At 36.9% G+C, this 14,323-nt stretch overlaps 2 protein-coding genes across 28 annotated transcripts in view; one reads left to right on the top strand and one right to left on the bottom strand.

Annotated features, from left to right (window-relative positions):
- Positions 1 to 14,323, bottom strand: part of TASOR (transcription activation suppressor) — a 50,203-nt gene that overhangs the window by 3,217 nt on the left and 32,663 nt on the right. For 2 of the 8 annotated variants that reach the window (XM_059077815.2, XM_059077810.2), the window contains exons 15-21: positions 12,222 to 12,628; positions 10,555 to 10,696; positions 9,241 to 9,300; positions 4,530 to 5,443; positions 1,872 to 1,994; positions 946 to 1,105; positions 364 to 472 (exon numbers count right to left, since the gene is read on the bottom strand). In XM_059077815.2, the coding sequence (XP_058933798.1) occupies positions 364 to 472; positions 946 to 1,105; positions 1,872 to 1,994; positions 4,530 to 5,443; positions 9,241 to 9,300; positions 10,555 to 10,696; positions 12,222 to 12,628 (1,915 nt within the window). The remainder of the gene's footprint in view (positions 1 to 363; positions 473 to 945; positions 1,106 to 1,871; positions 1,995 to 4,529; positions 5,444 to 9,240; positions 9,301 to 10,554; positions 10,697 to 12,221; positions 12,629 to 14,323) is intronic. The other 6 variants (XM_059077816.2, XM_059077812.2, XM_067043861.1 and 3 more) reach the window with 3 other exon arrangements.
- Positions 1 to 14,323, top strand: part of CCDC66 (coiled-coil domain containing 66) — a 109,761-nt gene that overhangs the window by 63,909 nt on the left and 31,529 nt on the right. The window contains exon 19 of one of the 20 annotated variants that reach the window (XM_067043879.1): positions 1,299 to 1,393. The exons of the other annotated variants lie outside the window; for them this stretch is intronic. Coding sequence (XP_066899980.1) covers positions 1,299 to 1,358 — 60 coding nt within the window. The 3' untranslated portion in view covers positions 1,359 to 1,393. Of the gene's footprint in view, positions 1 to 1,298; positions 1,394 to 14,323 lie in introns of those variants that run through there. 20 annotated transcript variants of the gene reach the window in all.

Raw genomic sequence — 14,323 nt, 5'->3', positions numbered from 1 at the left:
CATATGTGTAATATTGTTAGATTAACAATTAGGAGAGGGCCTGATCTACTTGGCATATACAGTTCCATAAAAAAATAATGCTGATTATCCCATTTTGATTATTATTCTAAACCCAAGTGGTAAAGTTTAAACCAATTTTATCTCTATACATAACTAGAACTTCAGGAAACCTCTACATAAACGCGGATACCATTTTCAAACAGGCTAGAATAATTCAGTATCTACATTCCCTTACGGCTGGCAAAAGACATCTGTGAAAACTGAGCACCATCTATAATTTACCAACATAAAAAAAGAGAGCAAAATTCTGTGAACACAATGTTAAGATCAACAACCAATATATAGTTATTTTTCAAACCTTACCTGCCCAGTTCCTTTAGTTTTTTCTGAAATTTACAGTGGACTTTCCATTGCCATTTTCCTTCTGGAGTACTAAGTTCTTCGAGGAATGTCAAAAAATTTTTAAGGTTCTCTGTTAGAGATAATGAAGTTCATTTTAAATTCAATAAACAAGTCACCCATTCCACATCTGAATTAAGGAAGAAGTGTTTGTTGATATTATGCAGGAACACCTACTTTCCTATGTAGTATTTTCTTTCTCTTTTTTCCCCTCTAAGGGAGACAGATCTATATATCCTCTCTGAGATCTAAGAACATAACATCTACACATAAAAAACCAAAAACATGTTGATAACAATAACAAACCAAAAGTAATCCAAGTGAACTAGGTGCAGAGAGCCCTGCTTTATACCAGACTTAAAAGGAAATTATTCGTAAAGAGTAAAAGAATGGGAAAGAAATCTGAGGTAATAAAAGCTCAAAAAAATGATGGAAATGTACTAGTTATCTGTGACTGTCGGACAATACATTAAAAAAGTATGAGTGAGTCACTAATGAGAAAAACCTACCAAATATAAGTTACATACTTAAAAGAATAAATCTTACCAATTGTGATTACTTCTGGATTTAGAATGGATTCATCAGAAACGATAAAACCTCCAGATACAAATAACTCATTGTATGTATGATTTTTAACATCATCCAAACTATCAACACCAGCGAAACTAACACAAGGAAGCTTCTTTAAAGTCACCAAGCCAGGTACCTATTTAAATACCAAAATAAAAATAGAAATAAGGACGGACAGACTCAAGTGTGAAGTAACCTACAAGAGATGTACTATGGCTCACCTATATTAGTGTGTTGCCTCTGCAAAGTCAAGCAAAAAAACAGTATTTCCAACATTATTTCCAAATATACAAACCAACATTTATGTACTGGGCATCTACCTTGAACAGGACACTCTAAGGAAGAGGCACTTAACAAGAGACCTGGAAACACAGAACGACAAATGCTAACCTGCCTGGCCCTGTGAGTGAGTACAGCCTGAATTCAAATGAGGCAACAGCCTACAGATTGAAACAGTCAGCAAAGACTTCAAAGAGCAGTAGGACTTGAGATCATCTGCTAAGACTAGACGAGGTACCTCCAAACCCAAGGGAAAGGGGGACTGCTTCAGCAAAGAGGGGGTACAAACAGGTTTTACCTAGGACATACAAATGAAGGTGATAACTATAAAGAGAGTCAGCAGACCCAATGGCATTCAAGGAGTCAGTATTCTTAGTCTTGACTATTTAAGCGATAGGTTAAGATCTGCGATATGCCACAATTTAAAATTTTGCAGAGGTATAAATATGAATCTCATGATCTGATTCACGGAGGGTAGTTTAGGTCTCAAGTCCTAAACCTCCCAACCTCGAAGTTTTATCTCCTTTAAAGCTTATGAGGGTATTTTAAAAACAAACAGCTTTAGTCTCAAAGATAGTAGGGATTTTTTACAACCAATACAAGAATTGAACTTAATAGTCTACCTTGTGAATGAAACCTGCAATGTCTTCATTTTGAATAATAATCAATAGTTTATCTAATTTTGATCTTCTTTCCAAAAACTGTTCTGGATGACACTCTGTATTGCCTAATTTGATAAGATATTCCTGTTAAAGAAAAAAAAAACATTTAAAAGCTTTTTTGCAAACATCCGTTTAACACAAGAAACGCAAGATAAAGTGGTTAAGTTTAACTACTACTAGACCACTATTAATGATGCCCTTACACTAGGGACCTCAGAGATCATCAAGTCCACTCTTAGAGAAGACTCTGAAGCTCAGACCTTAAATGGTCACAATCACAATGTTATGATGCTATGCAGTCAAAGCCAAGTAAATGCTAGCTTGGGGTAACAGAACCAGAAAAGCAATGGATTAGCCCAGGTTCTTAACTCTTATTACTTATTCTGGGCAACCCAGAGCTCAGTCATTAACCACTCCCTCACTCCCATTTTCCTTTCCTTTTGAAGCAGGCCCTTGATTATCTGCAACAGCGTTACCGGTATACTCCTTCAGAGTTAAAAAGCACTTTTATGACTACTGTAGCTCCTTTAACTCACAACGGCCCCAGGATCATTCATATAGAGCTTCAGTATGTACAACTTTACTTACATATTAATTAGCCATGCCTGTCAAGTTTCCACCTTCAAACCAAACACTCTCCCATCTAACACATCCTTCCATGCTGGTGACACGGTACTACCTTTCAAATGACACAAGATAGCCAGTCCCAGCAGAATTCTCTTTGCTTGCTGGGGGAATCCTGAACTCTGAAGCAAACTGCAGGATTCTGAAGGTCACATTCCTCATTTCACAGATACGGGAGCAGATTAATTTTCTCAAGGTTGGCATGCTGGTTAGATAACCATAAATCTAAACCAAGGTTGCCTCACAACCAGTCTTTCAAGAGCCATCTACAAGTGTCACACCCAAAGAGGATGTTTCTGTGTAGCCCTAAAGAAGCATCTTCTACTGTGTTTGATTTTGCTCTAACTTCTAAAGCCCCTGGGCAAATCTCAGAGCAGTTTACAATCAAGTTATGAAAAAGTAAATTACTGTCTGATAGGCCTGCTTGTAATTTTTGGTCTTTTTACATTAAGAAATTTTAAATGCAAGTTTGTGTTAAATAAGACAGTTTAACTCAAAGTAACAAATCAATTTGACTCCAGAAGTATGTAGGAAGTTTAAAATTTTACTCATAAAGTCCTGTACTATACTGTAACATTTCTGCTAGAAAATTTCCAATGGATATTGATTAAAAGAATTAAAGTTCTGATCTGATTTCCTATCATATTTATAAAACACACAGCATCCTTTTCCTCTTCTACATAAATAGCAGAAATATGATTTATTCTAAGCCAGAATGGATTAAAAGCACCATTCGTAAGTAAACACGTTTCCCACAAGTGTGTTAAAATCAATTTTTAAAATGCAGTGGGAGGAAATGGAGTAATGGTGAGCACACTGGGAACTGTGCCCAACCCACTCTCTCACCTAGCCCTACACCACCATGTAGCTATGCCCCAAAGAGCTGGAAACATGTTGCTGGGGGTGGAAGAAAGTTGAGAAGCTCAATGTTCAATCATACAGGGCAAAAATGCAACCAAGAAATTCCTGGTAAGTCTGGTTTCATCTTCCCAAGAAACTACAGGGAATTGGTAAGGGCAGCACTCTGAGCACTCTGTTGCCCCCATTTCCATGCTCTTCACGTTCTCATGAGCACATCACATGAAACATGCTGACGTCAAAGAGATCCTCAAACTGACAAAGGCTCAGGACATGTCAAAGCATGGAGTTTCTGGGCCACTCTGGCTATACGCCACTTATTTATAGTCCCTCTGCTTCCTCTAGCTAAAAAAGCAGAAACTTATCATGGTAAGTAAATTCCATAAATAGGAGCAGGCATTTATTTTAAAAACTAAGGCATGCCCTTAAGGAATTAAAATGCTATACAGTTTAGTGAATACTAATTGGCAACATTAAACCACTAATATAATTGTCCCATGTGTTATAAATTACGTATCTACTGTTACAGATTTTACACACCCGTCTCTGTGTGTATTTTTTTAAACCAAATGCCTGAAACGCCAGTCTACTCCATAGCTTCAGTACAAAAAAACATACCTTGCAAGGAGGAATCTTTCATGATTGGGGAAGTGTTTCAGGAACACCATGTTTTTTGATAATAAGGGCTATTGGGAAACCTGGCATAACCAGGGCATCAAGAAATGCCAAAAGATATCATCATTAGGTCATCCTGGACAGTTTTATTTTTCTACCTGACTGATAAAACCCCCTGAGGTAAACACTGACAACTTCCTTTATTTCTCTGCATCTTTCCCTCCCCTTTGTTAAAAACCCAGTAAGAAACATTGAAAATCTTTAAATCAACAATTTAAAGGTATCTGCAATATGTATACAACTGGTGTTTAAAATGACACTACGCAAAACAAGATTAAAAATTCTAATAAGATATTTAGATCACCAGTTCTAAATTCAGTTGAACTTACTATTCTTTTATTCCACTCTGCATTAAATTATGAAAATAATATGGTCAACACTTAAACAAAAATCCATTTTGTAGAGGTCAGACCCAACAAGAGAAGTTTAGACAGCATTACAATTACCTTCTCATTTAGTTACCTTTATTTCTTTACAGAGCACACTCTCCTCTTCTTCATGAATATAAAATTTCACAGTATTTTTCTGGACATCTTTCATGATTTTAACCAAACTGTTAAATACTTCAGGTTCTAACTGGCTTATAAAGTTTGAAAGAGCTGGCTGGGCAGAAATGTTTACATCACTGGGCGATTTTGTTTCTTTTTCTACTGGTTCCCGGGCAGTATGATCAGAAGTCACTACTGGCTCTGTGGCATGGTGTGGCTGGTTCACTTCTGCTTCAGTTAAACCCAAAGTCGAAGAGGAAGGCTGCTCATTAGAGTTGGTGTCTTTCAGAGGATCACTACCAAGTGCCTCAAGGTGGTGTTTATTGTTGAAGTCGCTTGAGGAAACTGGTATGACATGCCTTCCCAGAGGACTCAATGCTATCTTAGTACCAGAGTCATTAGGACTGACTGCTGGCAAATTCCCACCCTTCGCTGATGCTTTGATAACAGTATTTAGTTTCTCATGCAAGCCATCTACGAACTCCTGTACACCAGCTTTGGAAGTCTTAGAATATATGAACTCAGAAAGCCGTTTCATCTTCTCTTGTGTTGAAAAGATAGGTGTGGAAATTCTGCTGACATATGAAACATTCTTCTGCTTCAGCATCTCTTCTATCTTCCTAGAAAAGAGACTGTACTCTCCTAACACTGTCCTTTCTGTGGTTTCACTCAATGCAGGCGGTTCTGCTGCTAGCACACACTGCTCCTCCACTGTCACCACCTGACCTGTCAACACGTCATCCTCAGTGGTGCCCTTTAGTGTGTCTGTAAATGGAGAGGATGGAAACTGGTAATCAGAACTTCTCTGTCTACTTATTACCCGGGGGTCGTTAGGAAAGGCCTCCTGTGGTGGCAGACACACCAGTTGTTCTTCTGGTGATTTCATACCTATATGGGAAGAGTTTATTATTACAAAGCAATCCAAAAAAATAACATCTGAAAATATAAACTCATATATAAGGGAAAAAAATGCCAGGTCAAGTATATATTTAGAACAAACTATGCATTTGGAAGGTAGAATAAAAACCTCAAATAACAGTGTGAACCTGTTTCCTACGTGCCCTACTTATTTATGGCTGGTCTTTGTATTTCAGTAGCTAGAGTGACAAGTCTGAATGTTACTTTCACTGATTCCTTCTGAAGTATTCAAACAAGGGCAAATTTAACATCAATATAAATTAAGTCACTTGTTTATTTCTGCTTCCCTACCTTTCTGTAGATCTGACTTTAACAGACATGCTTTAAACAGAATGGTCAGTTGCAACAGCTTGCTCAACCCCCATATTCTTTGCCAAGTAATGTCCACTATGGTAATACCCTCTGAATAGGAAAATTTTGAGTATAAGGCGACTGAAAGAATGCCAAGCTGAAATGCTGTGGGAATAAGTCGTCAAGTTAAGAGTTGCATTCAGAATCTAGGATAATTAATTTTATCTGTTTTCAGATTTGCTCTTACATATGGGGCTGCTTAGTGGGTTTGCTACAATGTTAGGGACTTCAATTTATCAGGAAAAGAAAGTCTAAGTCATACAGGAAGAGAACACATTTCATAGCTGCATTAACAGTAATACTTTTGATAGCACTTTTGTTAAGTATTTTTATTTTGTTTGGAAATCATTCCAAGAGAAATCATAAAAGCTATTACCCCATATGAGATAAAGAGATCATCAAGCTAGCTGATGCTAATGAAACTACGATAACCCGTGATTCTTGACAACTAGCTCAATCCATAAGAACATACTTTTTTCCACTCACAAATCCTAAATTCAAACACAGTATGTTCCTGAAACTACATTTCAAAACAGGAACCCTAAATCCCTTTTTAAAAAACATGGGGAAAATACATTTAACAGCAATTTATAGTAATACTTTATTTCACAAAAAAACAAAATTTCATTATTTTTCCCTACAAGTTCACATTACACAATTTTATCCTTTAAAAAAGTACTAATTTTGCTTAAATCTTAGCCAACATTCCCTAACAAATTGCTGTTGTAGTATATAAAATGTTACCTCTAGATCAGAAAGTCCACACATAGGTATAGTTTTCAAAACTATAGTACTTTTAAGATATAGTGAAGTCCCTATTCAAGTCTGCACCCATGTATACCAGTGTAACCCCTCTACAAAAAATTCACTTTGATTTTCCCTACACTCACACTCTTCTAAAGGTTTAAACAGCCTAAGCAGCATTTAGTTTATAATATTTTGCTACCAACCCCAGGGTTACCATGAACCACTGCACCCATTAAGTACTGCAAAAGCACCTGTCAGCATGGTGAGACCATACAGCAGGTCTGTAGGTCAAAGAAGAGAAGGGGAGCAAAATATCCAATGTACCAAGGTAAGAATTACAACTGTATGAAACTGATATACCAGAAAATTTAACTTCCATAAAATAATTCAGGAATACTGAATGGGCTTCGTAAATCTGCAACATGGGGTTTCAGTGCACATATAAAATGTGAGGATGAGTACATAAGAAATCTGTAACAGGGAACTCCCTGGCGGTCCAGTGGTTAGGACTTAGCGCTCTTACTGCTGGGGCTCAAGTTCAATCCCTGGTTGGGGAATTAAGATCCTGCAAGCTGTGCAGTGTGGCAAAAAAAAAAAAAAAAAAAAAAAAAACCACAAAAAAAATAAAATCTGTAACAGAGATTGATCAGTGGGGTGAAACTAAGTGTCTGGCCTAGGGGTGGAAGACTTATTTTTTGAAGTAGTTTTGTACTTCTTTAATTATGTACCATGTCAAATATCTGATTTATTCAAATAAAATGTCTTACTTGCACCTTATAAAACAAATGAGTTGGGAAGGACCACGTGTAATTTTTAAGCTTCTGAATGGTTTATTATTAAAAATACTTGAATACATTCTCCCAAATATTTCAGCTATATTTGAGACCAATAAACTTATTCCTAAATTTTTTTTTCTAAAAAAAATTTTTTTTAAATAACTGCACCACGGGGCATGCGGGATCTTAGGTCCCCAACCAGGGATCGAACCCGTGCCCCCTGTAGTGGAAGTGTGGAGTCTTTGCCACTGGACTACCAGGGGAGTCCCCTAGTAAGCTTATTCCTGAAGGGCTATGGATAAAGGAAATGTTTTTAAGCTGAAATATAACTTAAATCCACATGGGAAATTTTTCATATTAAAAAACTCTAAACCAAATCCCTTTTGAAAATGCAAATGATCACCAACTAATTTTACTTTGTACAGATTTCCCCCATATAATTTTTATTAAGATGGACTTTATTATTTTTAAAATGTCTTCAATAAATGATTTAAAAGAAACACATGTCAATATCTATAATAATACATGTTTTCTACTATCATTCAGGCATTGTGGTACTTTAACTTTTAAATGCAAGGGGAGTGGCGAGTTCTCAAAAAGCAGCATCACTTGGATTTTTATACTTTTAACCACAAAATATGAAGATGGTATGCCAAATAAAGACTGCAGATGCTGATGGAGCATTATGAAGCATAAACAAGATAACTGATTCTCCCAATGAGAAAGAATCACTGATAGAAACAAAACTTACATGAATCTTAGACATATTGTTGTGTGAAAGAGCCAAAACCAAAAGAGGACATATGTAGTAGGTTCCATCTATCTTAAATTCAAGAGTAGGTAAAAACGAATGTATAGCAAAAGAAGTCAGATTAGTGGTTACAGTTTGGGGCAGGGAGAATACTGACTGGGAGGATGCAGAAGACCTTCTGGGGTACTGAAAATGTTCTACATCTTGATTTGGGTGGTGGTCACCTAAGTGTTTACATATGTAAGAATTCATCAAGCTGTCAACTAAAGATTTATGCACTTTCCTGTATGTCATATCAATATATCTGTTCTTCCTGCTTTGTTTTTTTTTTCAATCGTCTTTTCCTAAGAGACAAAGATCATTTTGAAGAAAACTATTAACTCAAAGTTTTTTTAAATTCCCAAAAGAGAGGAATAACCATAAAGATCTACTAAAATTAGTAATTTAGCTTTTCTTCCGAATAAAAAAAAAAAACAGAAGATTTCTGAAAGAGTAAGACAAAATGAAATGGAAACAAAAAACACACAGACCAAACTCCACGCAAGAAGAATCTGCCTATGGCCATCTGCAGGGATGCTGAATTGACCCGAGTTTAGAGAAAAGTGACTGTCTTCTAGGCACCTACTACAACTAGCTAATCACTAATATCTATAAATGTTTCTGGAATCCAGAAGTTTCCTAATCTCTTAAACTATCTGCAGAAATTAGCTTTACAATTAGCAAAAGAAGAATCGAGTCAAAAAAATTCAAGATTAGGAATAATGTACCTAAAAGATACATGGCCTCACCTCCTCGTATTTTTTAAATTTAAGAGAAACTTGAAGACTGCTTCTCAAAAGATGTCCTGTAGAAATGGATTAAGAAAAATATTCTGGTCTTCCCAAGTCATCATATCAGACAGAATCTACTGTAGGTGAAAAAAACTTAATCTCTATGAATATTCAGTGACTCCCTTGAATACATTCTTTGTATAAGAATATTTGATATAAATCAATTAATGATTTAAATACAAATATGATATTGTCCAAATTTTCTGTCATTAACAGACTTAAACTGAAGCCCTCCAGACAGAGGACCAGAACTGCAAGTAGCAATTCTGAAGAAGGGCACACTGGGAGGAAAAGCAAAGAGAGCCTTCTCACCTGGTGTTTGTTTCTCACCATGTTTCCCCAGCTGGTCTTCTGGGCTTCTTGCATTCCCTCCTGAGGGAAAGCATCCATTAGATTTGTAGACTCTCTTCAGGTACTGGTGACAACCTTTTAAAGCACCTTTCAGATAACCCCAAATGCTAACAAATTCTAGTATTCCCTCTTCTGCCTAAAATAATCCTGAAGGGTCATTAAGAAATGGGAAGTTGCTTCCCTTTCCATTCAGGTGATGATGGAATATCAACACCTAGATGTTGTGCCTTCAAATGGCTCTGAAACCAGCTATGAAGGTGTCTAAATGAGGAAGGTTAGGATAATCACCTTGTACAGACTACTTCCTTATTCTGTTTTTCCAACTCAAGCCAACTTCTCCAGGTCAGGAGTACCAGCTTCCCGCTCTATGATCACTTCTAGGCCTCTTGCCCTCTCTGATAAGGTACTAAGTAGAAAATGGTTCTGAAGCCCATGGAAACTCATCAAGTTTTAGAAATTCTTTGCAGAGTCCTTGGAGGTCTCAGTAGCTTCTAGGTCACAAGCTAGAAAGTATATTTCAGTCGACTTTCTAGCAAAAACTTGTTTGTTTTTTCTTTTTAAAGGTTAAATAAAGATCTAGGAATGGAAAAGATGTGCCCTGGAAATATTTCCCCAAATGCTGAGCTAACAAAGATGAATAAGAACTTGGAATATTAACAGTATCTGCGTATGTGTGCATATGTGTTTCTACAGAGAAATTTGAATACTGCAAAATGATCTTTCAACATCTGCTAAACTATTCTTGCCTCATGGTTCAATAAGTTTTCTAGGGATATTTACATTTAATCATTTCAGGCCATTCTCTACAATGATCCAATTCTCTCAAATTATCCAATATTAAGAACTCAGATTTCTTTCAAATAGATGAACCTTAACATGACCACTTCTTAGATGACAGCTTGTGAAGTTTAATAATTTGAGAAGACAGCATTTAATTGGCTGCCCAAAGACCCTCATTTCATCTCTGCAGCTACCTCACCTTATTAGAAACCCAATTTCTGACAACAATTTTCATTTGCAAGTTGCATGTCCAACTCCATAGGGAGAGTAAGGATATTTTAAATCCCTCTGTTTTTTTTTAATAGGCTCTTTCGCAGATACTGACCAAGAACAGCAACACTCAATGATGAATATCACATTGCTCAAAAATAAGATACTGAAGATGTCAGAGCCAAGCAAGACCCAAGAGTGGAATCTAGAAAAGACAAAACCTTTCAGGAAACTGGTCCCTAAGTAAAACCAAGCAAACCTAAGTCCCAGTATACTTATTCTTACCTGTAATTGGAATCAGTTTCCAATGTATTTCAGTCTCTTCAACATTATTTGACTTAGATTGTCTACGGAATCCATGTTCAATGGGAACAGTGGGACACAAACTGCAATCTTCAAAATTACTCATGCTAATTAAATTTGGATCCTAAAAATTAGAGTACAGATTCAATACCTTTCTTTTTCATTAATTTTTATGTCAAGAAAAAACAACTATTTTTTCACAGCAAATTTACAAACTTCAACCTAAACATTAAAAGCAAGTAAAATCAACATGATGAAGTTATAATACTCTAATATCAAACTAGAACGTAATTTTTTTCTCTCAAAACGTAATTGGTTGATTTACAACAGAGGTTGGTAAACTTTTTCAGTAAAGCACCCAATATTCTAGGCTTTGCAGGCCAGATACTCAGCTCTGCCATTGAAATGCAAAAGCAGCCATAAGCAATACCTAAATGAATGGGCATGACTGTGTTCCAATCAAATTTTAGTTACAAAAATAGGCAGTGGGCTGGGTTTGGTCCATGCCCCCATCAACACAATTTAGAGTTTTAAATATGTCAGGAAATTTTAACAATATAGGTTAGTTTCTTAGTGCCTACCTTATACATGCTCCCAACTGAGATCCCTGTCATCATCCTCCCCATAAAATAAATACCCCAAAACTACATGTAGAAAGCCTAGGGACATGCATATGACTTAAAAAAAATTTTTTTTTCCTTTGGGCTGAGCCACACAGCATACAGGATCTTAGTTCCCTGATCAGGGATCGAACCCGTGCCCCCTGCAGTGGAAGCACTGAGTCTTAACCACTGAACAGCCAGGGAAGTCCCATGATGCATATGACTTTTACTCAAAGACAGGGAAGAGAAAATGGAAGAAAGTAAATTAGAAACAAATCTTTAGGAACATGGTACCATCCTGGTACAGTTCCCCAAGTGATACAACCACTTCTTGGGAAGGAGGGAGCTGGGGAGATTAGGCTACTTCTCAGCTAGATATCAGTACTCTAAGCACGTATCATAAATTGGATGCCCTGTCAAGCACGGCTGAGTGTTACCTCAGAGGTAATCCTAAAGGCCACTCATTTTCCATTGCATGAGAAATAGAAAGTATTTAATCTTGTTTCTAACTGGCATACTGACTTTGGTCACCTTATCTGCCTCACCTATGGGTTCTGGTATTGCCAGCAGAAAGCCAGTGTTTTGAGGACTCAATTTTATTATGAAATGATAGAGAATTAACTCCCAGTAAGCCATTCCTGACAGATTGTCCAGCCTTCACTTTATCACAATGGTAAATTTCAGACTACACATACAGCTTATGAGCAGGAAGGAAAACACTTCTGCGTTTATCTCTGTGTAACAAGGAATAACTTAGAAATACTATTCTGCACAGACACTATTACTGAAATGTGTATTATTTCTTTGTGAAAAGGAAAACAAACACACCCACATTCTCCCTTTTTTTTTTTAATTCTTAAAAAATTTTTTGGCTGTGCCATGCAGCACGCAGGATCTTAGTTCCCTGACCAGGGATCGAACCCGTGCCCCCTGCAGTGGAAGCGCAGAGTCCCAACCATTGGGCCACCACGGAAATACCCACACATCCTCCCTTTCATACACACATTCACAAAAGCAAACAAAGATAACCAAAAGATACAGGCTTACTTCTTTCAAATGTAGCTTATGGTCAGTGCCTACTTCACTGGTAGAAACAGCAACAGGATACTTTAAAGATGATGTGTCAACTTCTAGCAGTGGGCTCTGAGTATCCTTAAAATGTGCATTTTCAATTTTTACACAAGTAGACTGCTCATATTCTTTCTTATCCAGGGTAGAGTTCAACTCATACTCATGCTTTTGCCTCATCTCTTCATAGGCATCATCAGAGCTCAATCCTAAGGCCTTGTTGACTGTGTCTGTCAGGGATGCATCAGAATGACGTGCATTTGCTAGTGTTTCTGATAGCCAATTAAACAACCTATGGATGTCAGCAATGCTAGAGTTAGAGGTAACCTGCTGCTGCCGTCTCAAGTCAGCATCATGCCCAAGTGAGCCAACAGGCTGTGGAGACTCTGAAGGGAAAAGACAAAGAGCCATCTCTTAAAGTCTGGAAGGCAAGCATAAAAATTATATATATATATATATATATATATATATATATATATATATACACCCCCAAATTAATTATCATATAACATTTATAGGCAGGAACTCAATCAAACCACCTCCTTAGAGTTTACAAGTATATCCATCCCTTACTTTCCAAACATGACTGGTTCTAAAATTTTGCACATAGGTAAAAATTCCCATTAAATGAAGGTTTATTTTCATCATAATTTGAAAATTCTATTAAAAATGAGCTCAGGGTTTCCCTGGTGACGCAGTGGTTGAGAGTCCGCCTGCCAATGCAGGAGACACGGGTTCGTGCCCTGGTCTGGGAAGATCCCACATGCTGTGGAGCGTCTAGGCCTGTGAGCCATGGCCGCTGAGCCTGCACATCCAGAGCCTGTGCTCCGCAACGGGAGAGGCCACAACGGTGAGAGGCCCGCGTACCGCAAAAAAAAAAAAAAAAAAAAAAAAAAGCTCAAATATTATGTTGGTAATATGGATAATATATATAAATAATTGTACTGTAGTTACCTTAAACTCTACCACCAAAATCCTAAAATCAGTGAGGTACTTGACAACAGAAAAAATACCTACACAACTATTTTGCAAAATGTTAGAGAAGGGTATGCAGATTACTCTTAAATCTTCTAAAAATATAAAAACAAAAACCCATGACTTTATCTGATTTTGATCTCTCCCATAACATTCTGTACTTAAAATACTGGCTAACCTTTTCATAATCTAAGCATTATCTTAAATGACTAGATTATTTAATTCATAACAAAACTCAGATATTAGAGATACAAAATCACCCCAAAGAAATCTACACCAATCTTGCACTAAGAACAAAAAGGACTGAAAACATGTTAGACATGGCTCCAGGCAGGTATAAATCTGGGTTATCTGCACCACCAGTATATTAAAAAACTTGCAAAGGGACGAGACATTCAGAAAGGCATGTGCTTTAATACTGAAGGAGGGTAGAGCCAGGGTAGATGTCAGGATTCCAATTTAGGTAGTGTATATATGTACCACAGGCAAAAAGACAAGTTAGAAACAACAGGGTACATACTGTATGATCTAATTATATGAAATTATAGAGAAGGCAAAATAATCTATTGAGACAGAAAGCAGATCAGCGGTGCAGTGGAATGAAATAAACTACAAAGAAGAACAAGGCAACATTTGGGGGTAATGAAAAATGTCCTATATATTGGAGCAGTGGTAACACAGCTATAAAAAAACTCATCAGACTGTGCACTTAAAATGAGTACATTGTATATAAATCATACCTTAAAAAGTTGATGTTAAAGGCAGTAGGGGAGACAGAAGCCTACCTCTTAATGAGTGGGCTCACCACCAAATCAAGATCAGAATGTTTTAAAAGTCAGAATCTAACCTTTAAATCTCTACTTTCAGGATCAGAAATAAAGTGTGCAAAATGACAAGAAACAAACACAAGTGAGGAACACCTACATATGCAACTCTGACTATCACTAGTTCTACTTTAACCTATCTACCCCTTTTCCCCTGCCCCATTCCTCCTTTGGTCTATTATAACCAGCATAGCCTTCCCACCATTTTAATTACTGATAAAGCATGATTTCCACCCACAAATATTTTTTCACACATACAAATTTGCCAATTATCAGCTAAAA

This window comes from Kogia breviceps, chromosome 10 (genome assembly GCF_026419965.1).
Source record: "Kogia breviceps isolate mKogBre1 chromosome 10, mKogBre1 haplotype 1, whole genome shotgun sequence".
NCBI lineage: Eukaryota > Metazoa > Chordata > Mammalia > Artiodactyla > Physeteridae > Kogia > Kogia breviceps.
The sequence above is the reverse complement of the archived record's forward strand: the minus strand, read 5'-3'. Positions and strand labels throughout refer to the sequence as shown.